Here is a 19,936-nt window from a genome sequence, read left to right on the forward strand (position 1 = left end):
ATTCTACTTCGAAATGATCCTAAACAAACAACTGTCCTAAACAATTAGAACAATCATTGAATAAGACTACATACAAAATAAACAGATTACAGTGAATTTATTCTTTAACTACGTCAATAAAGTAACGATACAATTATAGAAAAGCAGTTTCACCGTAAGCCGGTAGGTCGTAAACAATGACAACGATTCTGTAAACCGGTATAATTCCCATTTCGACGAAACACAACAAAAGTACAATTGACGAGAAACTTGTGCAGGCCAACTTTTGAATATTTTATTGAAGAGTTTCTCTCATATAAGCTTATTTGGCAACTTTTGGTATCTACCAATCACAACACATGAATATTATAGTTGCCTTGCCTCTCTCTGTGTGTGAATTTTATTCTTCTTTGCGCCGACAGCTGCTCACCGGTCAAGTGTCTTGATGTTTGGCTTCAATTCTTGTATGTTTGTCTACATATTTTTTTCGCTTTTTCATTTTGTGTGTGTGCCATAACTATTGCCTAGCGATAGGACAAATGCAAGTTTCATAAAACACTCTGTGAAGCAATAAAACTAAGTAAAAGTAGGAAATGATTGATAATAATTACTACTTCTACCATCTAGTACAGTTATGTGTCAATGAACGAGCCCATAATTAGTTTTTAGACTAAGAAATCATCGTCACAAACAATCCGACAATTAATTATTAAGTTATTTAGCAGTAAAGAAAAGTTTTGGAGTAAATTCCTGTTAATTACTATGTCGTAGTTACGTTGCTACGAACATAGTTAGGTTACTTGACCTCATTAGATAATGACTGGTGACAACAACCTCTAATCGATAAAACTTTTATGCCAGCTATAAACGGTCGCGTTTCATTAAAACACGATTGTAACGCGATGACGTCATCAGGTATTCGCGAGCAATTATTAAATTTCTTTAGAATAGTGCGTGATTCAGTACAAATTACTTGTGAATGTGCCATCGAGTACTTAGTACGATTTTGAAAGATTGTATCGTTCAAACGTCATATTGTCGAGTATTTGACATTAGGACGATAAGAGTTCGATACTATCGTATAAAGTTCGAGACCGCGCTTAGATGATAAGTGTTATATTGTGGTTTATAAAACGATAAGTATATTTACTTTGGCGGTTATCCGAGTAAATAATAATTGAAAAAATATATATAAAAAAGTAATCTTGATAATATAAGCACGATATTATTATTAATCTATTCCCACAAGCCAGTAATACGTAAAATCATGAGTAGATCTCATACGGCTCTCGTAATACCTCGCTAATAATAGGCCTTCACCATATTTTCCCGTGAGAGGACGGGGGTTGGGTAATTTGTTCTCACATGTATACGATTAATCCACCTATCTAGAGCGGCGATTGGAAAAAGATTTACGTTAAACGCGTATATTATTATCTATACTAATATTATAAAATTGTACTTTGATTGTTTTTTTGAACGCGCAAATCTCAGGAACTGCTGGTGCGAATTGCAAAAATCGTTTAACTGTTGGATAGCTTGTTTATTGAGGAAGGCTTTAGGCTATATAACATTATGCTACAAACGTAAGGAGCGGAGTAGCGACGAAAAATGTTTAAAAAACGGGGAAAATTATGACCATTCTCACTTATGTAACGCAAGCAAAGTTGCGCTGGTCAACTAGTTAAAAATAATGCTGGAATATATTTGTAAAGGCTGCTCTGAGCTGAATCTCGTCAGTGCCTATCGCATGCCTTTAGGAATCGTGTTAGTTTAGTAGAGCGAAAGTAAGAGTCGAATTGAAAATCCACAAGATTTGGTCAGCTTTTCTATCTGAATTTTATTAGGAATCCAAAAATTGCTGTAATATTCGACATCGCGCATTACATTTGTTTTGTTCAGATACCAACATTACATAACAACTTTCTCAATTCATATAACATTGTTCGTCCGAGCAGACAATGAATGTGATTTATTTACCATCAAAACTTTTGCTAATATCTTATTCTCTACTACCATAATAATATAGTAATCATAACACAAAGCCGGCCGAAAGCCGCGGTCATTTCAGGCTATAATAAAAGTGGTGAAATGACGTTATACATGATAAATAAGCGAAATAAACGAGACAATCACATCATCGCATTTTCAGCTTTATTTCGCTCTAGAGTATTATAACTTTGTAGTAGAGTTGCAGAGTCTCACCCACGGGACTCGGCTAGATTGAACTACGTACAAATATGATGCTATGGTCGCACAATAAATAACTAAGTGGATAGTTTGGTGAATAACGAATAAGTTGAGCTTATGAGTGGTCATTTATGATTTATGGTAGTGCTGGTTCGTAAAGGTTTACTCATTCATGTTTACTTGATTCGCTTTTGTCCACTTGGTGGATGAATTCCCACGCGAAAAGAAAGTAAATTTTTGATTTGTTTATCATTTATTCAATTTGAAAGCCCAGACAAAATAACTAAGTACCTAAAATAATGCTATGTCTTGAAAAGTAGCATTAGATATCTACTACCATAAAACTTCTAAAACTATACTTATGTTTGTAAAAGTTTCAGATAGCTACACAAAATACCGCAATAAATTCCTCTCAGCACATTTTATACCGATAAAATGAGTCAAATAAACAAGCGCGCAAATCTTGCATCTCGGAAACATACCGCAGTAAATAACCCTCCCATATTTACCTTAAACCTTCAAGATTCAAGGAGAAACGATGAAAATAATAACATTAATCTTTGTGACTAATGTATTGCATTAAAAGTTATAGACTATTAACTCAACCGGCCAACTTTATTTTATACCATAGATTATATTAATAGTTTCTCGGCTTAACTTTTGTTTATGGCTGGTTACTGGTTTATGGATAGTCCATAAATTTAGCTGGTTAAGTAAACGTTACAACGGCTTTGAAAGTTATCGGTAAACTTTAATCCGCGTTTGTTATCTTAGTGCTTTGTTCATATGTAAGGCTTTACGAAATGTTAATATGATTACAATGACATTATGCAAAAGTTATGTATAGAAATTATAATTCACAAGCACACTTGATAGAATGAAGACACTCCTGCCATCAAAATGTTCGAACATTAATTTAAAAGTAACTTGTCTGGAAAAATAATAATTCAAAAAAATTACTCAACTCTCTTTCACACCGGCCCATTAAAATGGTATTTGATTACGCGCCTGGAAACTTTTCACTTGTACTTCAAGTCACATGTGCAAATCTGGAAATTATCAACTAAATTAAAGTGCCTTATTTAAGGTCCTTAGTAATATGTGTCTGTTTGTTGACAGGATAAACACTATCTATGCATCATGGCGTCAGACTCTCCAGACCAGAATCTGACGCAGTACTTCAGCCTGTGCAACGACTTCATACACGCCGCGAGACTTAGGGAAGGAAACGTTTTAATACATTGGTGAGTAAAAATAATTTATACACATACTAGTAGAATCACGCCTCGATTCGATGAGAATACCAAAGAACTATCTCTACGAATTTCTTTTGTTTCTTTTAACATACATTTGTATGTCACGACAAACATACCCGACGGCTAAGAGCACTTCGCTATAATTATCAAGACTGTTCTCTTCTAAAAAGAGAGAGAGAATAAGACTGTTTATAACCCAAATATATCTGATGTAGAACTATAGAATAAACAGGGCCTACTCATTTATGTAGAGTGAATGTTCAACTAATTTTGGTTCGAAACTTAGCTTAATTAAAATGGAAAATAATCGTTAACACTTCTAGACTAATCCAGTTTTCGGTGTAATTGAGATTTTTATTAGCTGAAAGTAATATTCATTGGAATTGAGTACTACAATACAACATAGTAATTTAACTGTCCGTTATCGGAACGAAATTACAGGGTAATCTGGTAAAAGAACGTTACGGAATATTCCTACTAATAATAGCCGATCGATTTATGTCGTGAAACGCTTTTTAGGTTTGTATTATACAAGCAAAATTACCCACCAACTATATCGCAAGCTTTTAACGCAGTAAATTTCACACGCATTTGACGAGCCATGAGGCAAGCCGCGGTATTCGAAGCCGCACATTCACTGAGCTTCACTCGCAACTTGAAATATGCCTCAGAATGAAAACAATTTATACATATAGAACATAAAAGGGCATGCGGGCGTTGTTGCACTAATTAAGGCAATTAAAAGTAATGTTTTTGTTCTGCGTCTGAAACACCGCTACCCACAGAGCGACCCTCGAAAATGTCCCCCAGCGTTATCTGTTTTTATTATTTACTGTGTATTTCGTTGGCATTGTACGCGGCGCCCCAGGTGGTGCCTATTTCCTTCAACGGTAAGAATGAGTTATCAATTTCCGTGATGTTTACTAATTCTACCTCCGCCTCGTATTTTGTGCGTCCTAACGGCCGCCACGCCTTCGCCTACACTTTTTTAACCAAAAGTACAACTTTACGTGGAGTCAGCATTACGTATTCGGCGATTATCGTATGACTTACCTTACACCTCACCTTACGCGTTTATACCTTATAGACAGCTTCAAAAAATACTTTACTTATTACATAATATATTACTGAATTAAATTATAAAAAGGTAGCAAAAATACTGATGTTTGATCCTTTTAAACATTTTCCATTTCATTAAGTAGCTTAGTAGCTGACATAGTTGTTTGCCTTTATTTTGAAATGGGTTCGTGTTCCAGCATTTAGCTGTGCGCCTGTAGATTATTATTATTGCTCTGTGTAAAACTCCTTTGTTTTATTCGCTAGTTTTATGACCATGAATTGCTCGCTGAACGTTTACGAGCTCTACTACTATCGTTTCGGCAATTACAATTGAACGGCTTTTAAACTTTAAAATAACAAGCTTCTGCCAGCTGACTGTACATATTTCATGACTGAGAAACTATATCTAAGTTACAGTAGGAGCCAGGAGGTACTGAAATGTATTTTCTAAATACTTTTGTTCTATTTTAATAGAATGCACTTAAATTGGCTGACCCGAACCCACATAACCAATTAAAAATGAAAGATTATGTAAAAGTAAGTTCGATTTCAGAAATAATTTTTGGAACTTACATTACAGACTTATAAATCTGAATAAAATGTAATTAAAATAAAACACATTGAATATACTTTCAAGGACGAGTAACATACAAAATGCTCGCACAAACATAAAGATAAAATGACAAGTCTTTCTGGAATTGTCATCATTTATACAGTAGGGATTTCTTTATGAAAACATCCAAATAGAGGACTGCCACTCGCTATTATAAATCACAGCGAAACCTCTATTATGTGGATGAGAAGTACGCAATATACAACTACTTACTTTTCATACCAAATAAATATTTTTACGAAGAATCAAGCTGTCTAAAAGTGCTATTAAATTCTTCTATTTATTTACTTGCAAAATATAAATATCACTTAGATGTTTTTTTGAACTGTATAATATTTTGAAATGAGAGTTATTTGACTTGACTGGGTGCCAAAGCATACATTGTCTGAATCTGTCATGCCTGTACTTACTTATTTTTTTAGGGTAAACAAAATAAAATATCCTTGCTTGTCTCTGGTAAAGACCGGAGGCAACAAAGGGCGTTTTAAAAGCCTCTAAATTTATTATTTATTATTAGACATTATCTGTTCTCTTCAGGAGTATACATTGTACATACCTTTATTCTTAAATATATGGAACGCAACGCTTTATATTACAAGAAAGACGTTCTAGAACTATTAAATATAATGTAGGGGAAACCACAAAATGTTGAATTTGCAAAGTGCTTTCTAAAACAAACTGTTCCCGTCATAACTATTATATTTCTCTTTGTTTAAGCATAAAGGCCTCAATAACTTGAAAACTATTCGACAAATTTCAATTTTGTTTCAATGTTTGTCATTACTGTTTTAAGTCCTGATATTTCCCTACAAAACATGAAACTTGGTAAATAGACCGCAAGAAGAAAGGAATGGAGAGACTCCGGCGTTAATTCGTAGAATTTGACAAACTTTTCGTCACAGTACATCGCTCTTTCGCGGGTACTATTCAATGTTTGAGCTAAGAACAAAATTTACTTGAATCATGTATGTGCAAACATACTTACTTTCATTATTTATGAAATAAAAATTGAGCAAATGACGCATCGACGCATTTGAGAAGGACGTTACTGGTCGGATCTTGCCGCCGATAGGGTGATTTGGAAGGAAAGGGGGGAGGCCTTTGCCCAGAAATGAGACACTCAATCAAGCTAAAGACTTTTCCATAATATAATGTAATGTGTCTCCCTTTCGTTAAGTAAGTTTTTCTAACAGTTGCTTTAATTTTTCAGCATTCTTCGTATCTATACACGCTCGACGAAGCGTTTTCGAATAATATATTAGTATTTTGAATGTGACATTATATTTTCATATGTAGGTAGATAATATAATTATCTATTTGCATCATATTTGTATTTAGATATTCATGTTCCATAATGCAATAATACAGCATGTTATTAACTTGGCCATAAATATTAAATTAAACGTTAACATCGCTGTCAATAATTAACCTTCCGAAATTCCGAGATTTCTGGTTTCTTTTGAAAGGCTTACTTATTAGCCGTTGAATATTTAATTACTTGTCTGTAGTCTATCAATATGTACAGCGTGTAAAGGTCGAACGACGTAGAAGTAGACGATTGAACGCATTATCGATTAATCGTAATTGTAACAGATTCTCGACGCTTAATCGCACAAAGGTAGCGTTCCACCCTCTTTTTAATACTAAAATAGTTTAGTATGTCCGTCCTAGGGTAATGTGTTACAAAGATTACTTTTATAGAACGTGATGTCATGTTTATAGTTATATAATTTGCTAAATTACTTATGCCCGGTTTCTAAATACATTTAGCGGTAGTTTATCTATTCAATTGTGTTTTTTTATATGAGTTTAAACGCTATTAATAGCTAAACTACTGCTAAATGTACCTCAGAAAACGGGGGTTAATAAACTTATTAATGTATACTTATGACTATAGTTTGAGTTGAATTCTGAATTGGTTGTAGTATTATCGCTTTAACAGATTATCTGAGCTTTAATACTAAAAGCTCTCTCTCTCTCTCTCTATCTCATGCCGTTAATAATGCGATCGGGTTTGATAAAATAAAACTTAGTAGAAACAGGAATAAATTACTTTTAGTCTAGTGTTTCGAATTGTTTCAAGGCGAGTTGTGAAAAGTGCGAAGTTTCCACAAAAGCGTGAGGGAAGATTTTAATGACGCGTCATTTGCGTCGCGTCTAGTTGCCGAGTCGCAGACGAGTGGCGTTGCGACAAGACACGGCTAATGATGGAAATGAAACTGCATATACGTACACATTGTCGATTTGTTATTTCCTCATGTGGGATTTAAACGGGTGATTACCGCATGACTTTTGACTAGTATTTATGTACGTGGTCGATTGTCATCGGCCATCTAAGTGGCATTTTGGCAACGTTGCATGCTACTAATTGCGTGAACCGATTTGGCGATATGGCGAAAATTTACCCTAATGACTCCTAAGGCTGCAATTCGACATTTACCATTTCGATAATTTACAAATATAATACTTATATACACAAAAACTATTAGAGTAATCCGATTACAATGAATTTATATTAGGTATGCAATCGAGAAATCACATAATTTCAGTAGAGAAGTTACATTTTCTATTTAAGTAGGTACTCCGAACGAGATAAGCCGAGCTGAATTTCAGCGACAAACACGTCAGGATTATGCCAGCTCACTGAAATAGCTATAATTCAATTTATAGAATGTAAATTCTGTTATCCTGGATTATATAAAAATATTAATGCGAAATAGATTCGTAGAACGAGTTATTTTAAAACAAAAAAAAACAGCTTTAAATGCATTTGCGTTAAGTATAAAATCCCCTATCAAATAGGAAGGGCTTTGTTTTTCTTAAAAATAGGAAAACTCATACAAAACCAAATAAAACTTATACTGGTATGATCACATCACGGAAAAAAAAATGTATTAATTTTGACATCTAGTACATAAGACCAAAGTAAAATATAAGAGATTATAAGCCACGAGTTCAATTACTCGACTTATTCCCATTTTTAATTAGCAAGTCCTTCCTGTTACCAGAAAAACAAAAGCATAAGGAGCAAAGGCTCTTGTATATCTCTTTAAAATGCCTATTAAGATGAGCTCAGCAGTTCCCGGTGTCGATATCGGTCTCACCTTTCTCGGTCAAGTGTCACTGGCAGCCAGCATCCCGTCTTGAGGCCGATCGAGGGCGCTCGAGGACTGTTGACGTCACGGCCCTAATACCGCTGACACTGTTCACTGTGTAGTACATGTGATACCATCGATTGTGTACGCTTAGCTTTATTGTGTTGTACTACTTCTTATAACGTAAGAAGCTCAAGCAAATCCCTGTTTTATTTCATATCGTTTTTATTCTGTTATTAATGATTCCTTGCCACTTTATACTTCATCATTTATGCGTTAATGATCAAGCATTTGTTCAGTTAAGGTTGATAAAAGCTCTCAAAAATCTTTGAATTAACTTTATGAACGAAGATTGGAGTGGATTTTAACGTGTCCTATAATTTTTGTAAATACTCAGCTCCTTAAATAGTGTTACTTAAAGTTTATTATATCAGTACTTGTAAACAGTTCCATGAATTTAATTGTGTATATGTATAAACCTTAAGCTTAGTCCTATCTAAAGATTTGGGATGAAAGTCCCAACGTGTATAAAAAAAGCGATAAAATTAATTATTACTGGTAACCCAAGCCCAGCGTCGAATATGCAAGCACGATTTTGTGCAAAATTGCATATTACATGACTCAGTTTATTGTTACACAAGCCCGAGCATAAAGAAGCTTTTGGCACGACAATATTCTTACTCATAACAACATTACCGTTTACTGGTAAGAAAAGTTTGGTTCACTAAGCTTCTAAAAATACGATAACGAAATTCAAAGACTAGCCTGTAGTCCGCCATTATACAACCTAACGGGCACAGACACTGACCTTGCCGCTAATATTTTCCGTACACTGAATCTAATGACGTAACCTACAGCGTTAGCAATATTTAAAAGAAGAAAACAGCAGCGATTTTCTATAGTCAATTCTATCGATTATCGAGAGTTTGACATTTAAAATGTACTGCACAAATAGTTTCTACGATGTCCGTTAGAGGCGCTGATCAGATTTTCATACAATTTTTTTTGATAGATATCCGGTTGTTGATACTCGATAGTAGTAGAGAATCGGGCTACGGCAGGGCGATTTTCTATAGTCAATTCTATCGATTATCGAGAGTTTGACATTTAAAATGTACTACAAATATAGTTCCCGCAGCAACCACTAGAAGCGGTGATCAAGTTTTCATAAAATATTGTCAATAGTCGATGGTGGTAGAGAAATGCGCTCCAGGAACTTTATTTTTATTCTAACCACGTAGGACCCTAAGTGACAACCTTTTCATTAGCCAGTCCTTGTTCAACTCTTGTCTGACTTAATTAAACGCATGTATTTACATAATATTGGTTATTTTCCATTATGGCTTACAGTTAGTGATCAGACCGTTAGCTTTTATCGCTGTTTTAAACGGACATTTTCATTAAAAGTGATTATTTTCCGATTCTATCGCGAAGAAGCAAACTATAGCTAATAATAACGATAGGCCACAGGTTACAATTACGCCCACGAACACTTAATGTTAGGTACGTGACGATGGCCAGTGTTGTGTTAAAGATGCTGTTAGCGCCATTTGCAACATGGAATGGAGCGTTATTTTTACTTGCTGACTGGGAAAATTTTAACTAACTCTCTAAAATTAAATTTAACTGAATTTAAGTAAAGAAAACACGCTTTTCTACCTACAAATATGCATCTATTACAGAAAAAATCTTAAAAGAGATTAAATTACATTTTTGTTTCAGTCTAGCAGGGATGTCGCGGAGTGTGACAGTAGCTGTGGCCTACATCATGTCGGTGACACCCCTGACTTGGCGGGAAGCGCTGAAAGTGGTGCGAGCTGGTCGTGCAGTCGCCAACCCTAACCTCGGCTTCCAGAGACAGCTGCAAGAGTTCGAGACTTACAAACTTGTTGAGGTGAGGAAATGATGCCCAAACTATGTTTTAGGCAAATCCATGATGACCACATTCGATTCCATACTAATTCTACTGTTCTTAAACAATTCATCTTCGTAATAACTTTAGAATAATTTGCGAGGGTGATAGATTATTTTCAAAGAAAGGAATCAGGCTTTCCTTTATAATAAATACATGCGAGCTGAGCCGCGGGCAACAGCTGACTGATTACATCATGATAATCCTTGGTTCACCTTCAAGTGCAGGTGCAGTAGACATAATATGTACATACGTTTCTGTTTGTAAGTATCATTGAAGGAGCGTCAATATTATCACTATTGTTTTTCTTGTTTCTTTGTTTAAAATGTAATGTAGATAATAGGAATAACCTTACAGTGTATATTTGGTTGCAGATGGCATTGTCGGAAACATAATTATGAAACTTTGTATAGTGGTAGAAACTACATAATTGTCATTACCTAATGTACTGAATATGTCTACTAATGATAGATAGAATCGATACAGTACGCTGAATACACAGTTACGGCCTGACCTTATAATGTTTACTGACCGAGTACCTACACACATTAGGCAGTAAGGCCTAAATTACCCTTTTTCTAGAAAATACGTACGAATACAAAATAATGCCACGTTTCACAATAAACTAGTTGTTTCCCGTGCCTTTGTCAGCCTCACAAGTTTCCCTCATATCTCAGCGGCCAGACACCGCGTCGACATAAAATACATTCACGTTTCTTTAAGCTTTACAACATTTTCAGTACTTTATTCTGTCGACAAATAAGTCCAAAAATAGTTTTATGCTTGTGTATTGTGATGGGTTGTTATTTAAGACTTTCAACGTATTTTTTGCTTTTCTTTCAACAATGCGAGCTATGAACACATTGAACGGAATTCGTAGTTGTGGAAATACCTAGCTTTGAGTCACGTATAAATGAAAAAAATTAAATTAAGTACGCTTTATGAAACTGGTCAACTTATTCGAAGGAAACTTTCTCGCTAATTCTATAATATTTCATAACTATTTTTCGTAATAATATAGCGTAAACAAATCAATATTGCCAAGTCACGAGTCATTGCAATAATGAATCAAGCTGGCATGCCGCGGCGCGGGGACAAATGCCATAAATCAACGTAATTTATAGTGGAGCTCTCGAGGCAGGACAACATGCGACTACGCCACTTGCACACTGAGAGCTTGTGGCATAAATCTAGTGCCTTTATATGCCGTCGTATGATTTTTTGTATAATAAATTAATAATAACATTTTTGGACAACTCACACACGGCCGTCTGATTCCAAACTAAGCACTAAATATAATAACTATTAATTAAAAATTTTAAAAAGCCCCGATTTTATACTCCTTTTTTATACTTTTTATAACTTGGCTAGCTAGGTTATGTCGTCATTATGTTCCACCACCAACCTTTTCATCATACGAAGCTATTTGAGACCCCACCCGAGTAAATTTCCTCTCCTTCCCATACTTTCACCCCCTACAACTTTTGAACGGCTCAGCCGATTTTCATTAATCATCTAAGCACACTTGCACATAAGTAACCTTTAATACTAAAAAAAAAAATTTTTAAATCACTGCATCCGTTTGGGAGTTACGATGCCACAGACATGCAGACACATACACAGACAGACACGTCAAACTTATAACACCCCTCTTTTTGCGTCGGGGGTTAAAACAAGGGCAGTTTCTGGCTTCACGCTGACGATGTGAAAACGAGCAATGGTTAAAGTCAAGTGCACATTATACCGCGTGACACGGGGGTCGTTATTTCAAGTCCCGCACGGCTAATATAATTGTGGGACGCCGCGTTAAAGTAGTCAAGTGGCTGTTTTTGTTACTGCTCCGTTTTCCGCTTTAAAATAAATTTGTTAGTGAAAAATCACAGAAAATGTGATATAAAGCGAAGGCTTCTTCTTCTATAAAATAATTTCTGACATTATCGAAGCGATAATGAATCAAATAATATATCTTTCTTCATTATTCAGTAGCTGCGGCTGGGAGAGCGAAAAGAGAGTAGAGATTTAATGATTTTTTGTCATCTATCCCACAAAATATTATAACATTCCTTAATATAATATATATTTTTCTGAAATAGGAAAGAAGAAGATTGAAGGAGCGGTACCCGTCCTTGGCGTTGGCCGACCGAGATCTATCAGAGTGCCGCATCATGCTCGACTCGTATCAAACCATGCTGAACCAACGAACTATCTGCGAGGGAAAGTGCTCCATGGGACGACAATGTCCGACTGGTAACTCTTCAATTATATGTTTAAGTATATTGGACTTAAAATAAGGCTGATGCTACTTTATTTTATTTGGTTGAAATTGGTTTGTAGGTACACTCTGCATTGCATACAAAAATTATAGCGCAATAAAACCTTTAGTATTTTATTTCACGAAACGGAACATATTGTTCTATTTGTAATTTAATAATTGAGTTTCAATGAGTTTAGTCAATGAGTCCAAAAACTAGCAAAGCTAGCCATTTTGGTGGCGCACAAATAATTTCATCAAAGAAAATCAATATTAATCTGCTACAATACAAATAACTCCCTGTTGTCTTCCTCAGGCTGCCAAATACACGACCAAGCAACCAACAAATAATATAATCATCAGCCATCGAATGAAACACGTCATTTATTTAGAGTTTTTGATACCCGCATGGTTTGGCAGCAGTACACATTCATATTTACATAAAAATACATTCAAACACTACTAAACAAAGGCCGAAACGGTTGATTAAACATTTCAATCATAGATTCAGTATATAGAGAAAAAAAACGAATAGCCTCAGATGTGAATGTGACCACTCATCGTGCTCTGAAAAAATTTCGTCATCAATATTCTCGTCACGATACTGTACCTAGTTCAATTTCGTGTAGAGCCCAAAGTCCTTTTAATTCAATAGCCAGACGCCCTAGTTGGGAGTGCCTCACACTGAAACTAATAATTCTGTTACACTTAACAATCTCGTATTAATGTCGTAACACGAAACAGTTTTACTTTTGTGTTTGGATTGATGTGTTTTTTGATGTTATAAAGCAGAAATTATGAATATCTTTAAACAGATAAATCTTTTTAAAGATAGTTATATTTCTTTATAGTGACGAGATCAAACTAATTGGTTTTGATGTTTTGATAGATTAAAACTTAATAAGAGAGTTGTATAACATTCTCCACTGTAACATACTGTTGTCACGTCCATTACTATAGTTTCAAGTTTCGATTAGGTACTTTAGCGTTTTTATCTAATGGTAGTTTATTTTTCAAGTCGTGAAAAGAAAATGTACCTAATATAACGAGTACGATTCAAGCACCATTACTTTTTACGCTTACATGGCATCGCTTTTAAAAGCATTATAGTCTGGCAATTATGTACATCGAGTTAGGACCGGTCTCTCGCCTGCCCCAGTCATAACTTCTTTGTGTAAGAAATGGACCAAAATTATTACTGCGTGACTGATAATGAGCAGACGGGAGACATGGTCATTTGCTCTTTGATATGCCGAGTTAGAATTGCCAAAATCTGAAACAGGACGATATATGCCAGTATGCCACAACTAGCATCGTTGTTCCACCGTGCACTAGTTTTAGAGGTGTTCTTGTATGCACATTCACTCTCACTATAGCAGTATCATTGCGTCTCTCACATCAGGGGTATGCAGAACAGGATCGAAGAGACAACCGCGACCGCGGAAGCCGTCAGTTGCCGCAGGGCCCGGGGAAGGTCCAGGGCTGAAGAGGTCGCCTTCAACACTTTCCACCACGTCGACCGCCTCAGGGTATCGACCGAGGTCCTCGCCTGCAGGACTTTATAGTTATACTGGAGGTATGCCTTTACTCGTACATTCATTGGAGTAATTATGTAATTACAAAGCTTCGCATATAAAAGAAGGACTTTGGTACTGCCAAATATCATTTAGAAATTACAAGGATAACTTAACCACACAGGATTTTTTATAAAATGGGAAAAATACGTAAGCTCTTTGCTGAAATTCCTTGATTTTTAGGAGTGTTACTTCAATAGCTACTTTCAGCCAATCTTAATGTTGTAGGACTAGATAAATCATCCATGAGAAAATTCGTTATTAATGTGATGTTGCAGCTCCGTCCCGGCCATCACGCTCGGCATCAGGGTTGTGCGTGACCCGTGTGACGGACCCGGTGGGCGGCGGCACGGCCATGGCTGTGGGAGGCACGGAGTACTCGCGTCGTCGCGCCGCCTCCGCGCCCGCCACGCCGGCACTCTCGCCCGCCTCCTCGCCGCCCGGCTCCCCGCACAGAGCACCACACAGGTCAGCTCATCACCAGCTACTGTCATCATCCCCTGCCATTTACCACCGCTTTAATTTATGCTGCTCAGTATTCTTCTCCATAGGTTAACTTTAAAAGTGTTTTCTTAATTTAAAACTGAACAAAGTTTCAAAATGTAATCTTTTTTGTTTTGGGCCATAGTTTTTACCACCAATGTATTATAAAAATAGGCCTTAGGTTTAAATTAGGCCTTTTACTTTGCCATTCTTTAAAAATTACATTGAGTACCTACATATTTTGGTCATTCGCTTATTTCCTCAGTTGCTTCATTACATACGTACTTGATTTTTTCACGTTTTCGTATTTTCATTCATCTTTTGATTGTTATGTTGATCATAGGCCCGGCGTTGCGTGGGTTATACCCTCGGTGAAGTGGGACCCCGACTCGTTGTGACGTCACCCCGTCATGTCTCAAGAGGTTTTAATCACTCTCCTCGCACCCTTGCCGCAAGGTTACCAAACCATTGTTTCTTTTGTTCTCGCAATTATTTAGCAATCATCGTTGTTTTGTTGAAGCTCTCCACTTTTGTTAACTGAAATTTTCTTTTGCCATTACAGTTTAGTTTGTATTTATTTAGCGATTCTGTGTTTCGTATTCAACCATTATTTGACTGTTCCATAATTGTATTCATTATGTACAGTAGTCATTTTTTATATATATTTAAGCTAGGTCTGTATAATTTTCTTTTGCTTTTATATCTAGTAAGAAATAAAGTGACTTTATATCAAAATCACCGCGAAACTGCAAAACAAACCGAACAGAACAGGTAACATAAATGAGAAAGACTTCCTTATCGCTGTGCCGATGAACCTAATGAAGCGTTTTTAAATAATTGAGGCAACAGTACATTCCACGATGAATAGAGCCTCTTTGGCTATTGTTTTCTCATTCTGTATAGTATTATCTTTATCGCTGTAAGTAGGACGGCTCTGCGACGCCGTTTTCATTCAATTGTGTACAGATAAGTCGGAAACACATTTCTGCACGACTCGAAGCTTGCAATCAAGCTCCGTAATGTACACCGAGGATTTGTTGCAAGGAAACGTTTAATATTCAAATTTATAGAGCGCTGTACGGTGATGTTTAACGGTATAAGGTAGACAGACAAGCTCGTGAGATATGATAAGACTAGACTGTTTTGTGCTAATTACCACTACGAAGGTTATACATTAAAAACCATTAAAGCTAAGGATTTTTGAAATTAGAAGCGGCTATTTAAAGAACGTAATAAAAAAATAAGCCTTTATTTTGACTTTAGGTAAGTATTTTTACACATTTTCGGCCAGCCTTTAACCTTTAGCTTTGCCACAGATGCATACTTTAGCATTTAGGCTGACGAAACTTCAACGTGAAAATATAATTGGACGTCCCATATGCATATCGTATGAAGCCGGCAAACTCTCTGGTATTAGATTCATATTTAACGAGCGGAGGACGGCGGTTCATCATAAAATTTAACGTGATGCTGACGTCCGGTGGGACGCCTCTACGAGTAATTTGCGTTTCCACGCAATATGTAGGATACGCAGGACGCACCCGAATTGTGGCGTTAATTGAAAACGCGATCACGCTTTGTTGTGTTCAATACCAACAACTTGAGTCCAATTCTTGACAGAATACGTTAGAGAACCAATGGATTTTATTATTAGTTTTATTACGGTGTGTTACAATATATCATAATGTTTCAGATCGCGCGCGGTGCAGCGGTGTTCGTAGCAGGCAACCGTGCGTCGTCCAACATCCGCCCAATGTCACTCGCACAACAACAGCATCCATTGACATCCACGTCCTTTAGTGATTAATGCACATTTCGATGCTTCGACGGCTTCCGACGCCTACAAGAAGCATTTATTGTAAGCAATATTGTAAGGAAAGTGTTGGACGATGAGTGGAACGATATTAAGTTTGATGAATGATGAAGTTTTGACGGAGAATGATGATATTGAAAAGTTAAGATAATGTTGATGGTTAAAAGATTGTGGCAGTTATATCAATTCTAAAGTTGTTATTTGCCTTTGCGGTGTCAATCGTGATATATATTTATTGTAATGTGTAATACCATTCATCAACGAAACTATGCTAGATGCCCATTTCGCGCTCATGTATAGGTGATAAAGTGAGGGCCCTGGAAATTAGTGAGAACAGTTTCTGTCCTGTTGCAAGACCGAATTTATTTCCGAGAACGTACTATCGAGTGTTGTATCTGTACGAAGCAATCCTCAGCCTGTATGATATTATCTGAGACAGATGTTTCTACGTCACGAGACTGTCGCTTTATATCTTGAGCGCAAGCGCTCCGTATTATATTGCGCTGGAACTTATCTGTCTGGGTTTGCGCAGTAAGAAAGCTATGCTGAAACAACGACTATGATTGTGTGGCGTTATGCAATACGAGTTTATGTACTTATCTATAATTGCAACGTTTGTATTATTGCCAGTTGTCTCGAGGAATAATTTGTGAACTACTAAAATATCGGACATCTTTGATGGATTCTAACGACTAAGGATTAAGAATTAGATAAGATCGTCTAAATAGAAATGTGAAGTCCAAAGATTGGTCGCGGTATTATTCTAAGTATTCATTAAAATGTTACCGAGAAATGTCTTATTAGTTCAATTATTTAAACTATGAAAGAAAAGAGTACAACGTGCTAATGTTATGAAGATTAAAGTTAGAAGATATTTTAATAGGATTGTGATCGAGACGCGTACATTTTATTAGTCGGAATAATGGCGCTCTGACTGGTACAGATTTCTATTTCTAAGATTTCTACTTTTAGAATACCTACATACTAGCTTGTAATTACAATTTTATTGTAGCTAGTTTTATCAGTAGCGATGTTTATTTAAATGCCTTTGAAGTTTAAAAAATCTATTTACTAAAAATCTTGAGTGACCTGATTGAATGTAAAGTTCTATGAGAAAATACTTAACTACTTATCTATATTGTAATGAATTTCACATTTGATATTTGCAGCTATGACGCGTCAAATATGAAACGTGATCTTCACATTTTAACTCGACCTACCCTGTACCTAAATAAAATTATATTTTTGTTTAATGTATAATAGAATACGGGAATTAACGCGAACACGCATTTTACCTTAAAATGCCTAACGTTTCGGCGCAGGTTGCACTCGCCGTGGTCCCAGGCAGAGTCTGCCTGGGACCACGGCGAGTGCGAGTGAGTGCGAGTGAGTTAACGCGAACAGGCATTTTAAGGTAAAATGCGTGTTCGCGTTAATTCCCGTATTCTATTATACATTAAACATGCAACGCGAGAGTTTAAAAGTATATTTTTGTTAATTTATATTTTATGTTTTGTAAAACAACGCTGTAAAATATTCTATCGCTATTATCTAACTGTAAGATTTTATGAACGGAAAAATGGACCTCAGTTGTATACTTCTAGATATAATATTGACCCTCAATTAGGTATTAAGTTGTATATCCACGAATCAGTTATTTAAAGACCGCAGCTTGCTCTCGGCGGACCTTTTGCTTCGGGTAAAAAATGTAGAAAAAGCAAAAGTGTTTGCGAACTCTTAGATAATTGCTCAAATGGAAACCTGAGTCCGTTCCTAGCACAAGCACAATTTATTTTAGAGTCTGCACGTGTACAATTTCATTATTCGCCTATTAGGGTAATAACCGACTAGCAAGTACCTGTAATAACGTAATCGATTCACATGAAGAAGATAGTTTATTTACAAATAGGTACGTACGATATTGCTAGTTGGTACATGCTCTAATAAGCCCATTACATTATCGTAACACGTTATAACACCAACTCCTAGGGTCGAACTATGTTGTGAATTTTTGCATATCTTTCTCTCTCTCTTTCTCTCATTCTTACAAGGCTTAGCCTGATTTAGGAAATTGTGATTTAGATGCCTTTAGCACGGTGGCATAATGTAGAGAATTATTTATAAATTTCTTTATGATTACTTATGAAATGCTGCCACTGTAGCTTTGTTATAAATCTATTATAAGTCTGTAAATATTTTATGTAAATCAATAGTAATATTTCCTTTAGTATCGTTTTGAATTTAGTTTAAGCGGGCGAGGTAGATAAGAGCGCGGAAATTGCTTTTCCAGATCTGAAATCTGACACCGCGGAATATATTCTGAAAGAGTCGGTAATGAAACTAGAGGTACGATTTTACAAGGTAAAAGCATTCGATCAAATGATTTCTTAAAATGTTCATTAAACAGCAGGACTACTTATAACAGCCTTTGAATATTGATTTAACTATAAATGAAGTCTATGTCGGTCCAAGCGCTGTTCGGTCTTTTTGTGAGATATTCCACAATGACTTTCATAAGTTTCCTTACGATTTAAATATGTAAATAAGTAGTCGTTTTATTTCCCTATAGTTACATATTTCCAAGGGAAATGTTTTCACTTCTCTTCTTAAAATCCTCTTCCTTGATTGATATGTAGAGAGATAAAAGGAAACTATTCGGAAAGAAAAAAAATATGGACCAGTTTTCCATGGAATTTTCCGGATTTGATAGAAATGCTCTAAGCTGGTACTCATTCGTTTTATATTGTGCTGTTTTTACATTTTACAAACTTACGTTTAGTTTATATCAATTAACTACTCGATTTAAATTAGCGCTCTTTCTACTCATAGGTATTCCTAATGAATTAATCCTAAGAACAAATTTAAGAACACTTACAAATCGGAAACTAACACACATCAATAAAATTTGATCCATCGCAAATGACAATATTTTAAGAAAATATATTTAATGAGCACTATTTTTTGTAAAATTTAATGTTATTTTTATGTGAAAAGATGTTATAAACATGATATGTATTGATATTTGAAGATTTATATAAATACATAATTATTTATTTATGGGGCTCGTTCATTCGTTGGCAAAGTTTGGCACATGTGACGAAATGCTAAGTCCATGCTCTATAATCCTGTTTGTTGAACTAAGTACTTCTGCTTACTAGATACTGCATTTATAAAATTGAACACTAAATAATTCGGGCGTTATGGGTTAGCATACATTGTACATTTTAGTAACTATTCAATTACAAGCAAACCCAAAAAAAATACTATAAATGGGTCTAAATTCATACTTTTTTTTCAAACGCATTGACTATCACATATTGCCCCTATTATTGGTTATTTTCAAAGTCATATTTAATAGAGAATTGCCTTTAATGAACGTGTACCTACCCGGTTTGTTTGTCAGCCATGACATGTAGGTACTATGTTAATACGAATTGTACATCATATTTTTCTGTTATGCACTCAGAGCTTAGCGGCTAAGTAGGCAGGCTATCAGCCTCGGCCTTTACGATGGTATTGAAGCAATAACACATGAGAACGCAACAGCAATGTGGAAAATATGGTTATTATGTAACTGTACCTATATTTTTAATATAAAATTTAATACCAGTTATATTTGTTTGATTTTATGTCGTCGTAACTCCTATTCTTCTGAGATACAGAAGTATTACTTGTCTCTGACCTAGGGTTGCCAGATGGCTGGGATTTCCG

The 19,936-nt window shown here is 35.7% G+C and overlaps 1 protein-coding gene across 2 annotated transcripts in view; it reads left to right on the forward strand.

Moving 5' to 3' along the window:
• Positions 1-19,836, forward strand: part of LOC142978413 (dual specificity protein phosphatase 22-like) — a 48,844-nt gene extending 29,008 nt beyond the window's left edge. The window contains exons 3-9 of one of the 2 annotated variants that reach the window (XR_012959758.1): positions 3,289-3,413; positions 9,915-10,086; positions 12,198-12,351; positions 13,758-13,931; positions 14,208-14,397; positions 14,756-14,868; positions 16,106-19,836. Coding sequence is in view for 1 of the 2 variants with exons in the window: in XM_076122852.1 (XP_075978967.1) it covers positions 3,289-3,413; positions 9,915-10,086; positions 12,198-12,351; positions 13,758-13,931; positions 14,208-14,397; positions 16,106-16,133 (843 nt within the window). In the remaining variant the exon portion in view is untranslated. The remainder of the gene's footprint in view (positions 1-3,288; positions 3,414-9,914; positions 10,087-12,197; positions 12,352-13,757; positions 13,932-14,207; positions 14,398-14,755; positions 14,869-16,105) is intronic. The other variant, XM_076122852.1, reaches the window with a different exon arrangement.
• The last annotated feature ends 100 nt before the right edge of the window (positions 19,837-19,936 follow it).

The sequence above is a fragment of the Anticarsia gemmatalis genome, chromosome 14 (assembly GCF_050436995.1).
Source record: "Anticarsia gemmatalis isolate Benzon Research Colony breed Stoneville strain chromosome 14, ilAntGemm2 primary, whole genome shotgun sequence".
Taxonomy (NCBI): domain Eukaryota; kingdom Metazoa; phylum Arthropoda; class Insecta; order Lepidoptera; family Erebidae; genus Anticarsia; species Anticarsia gemmatalis.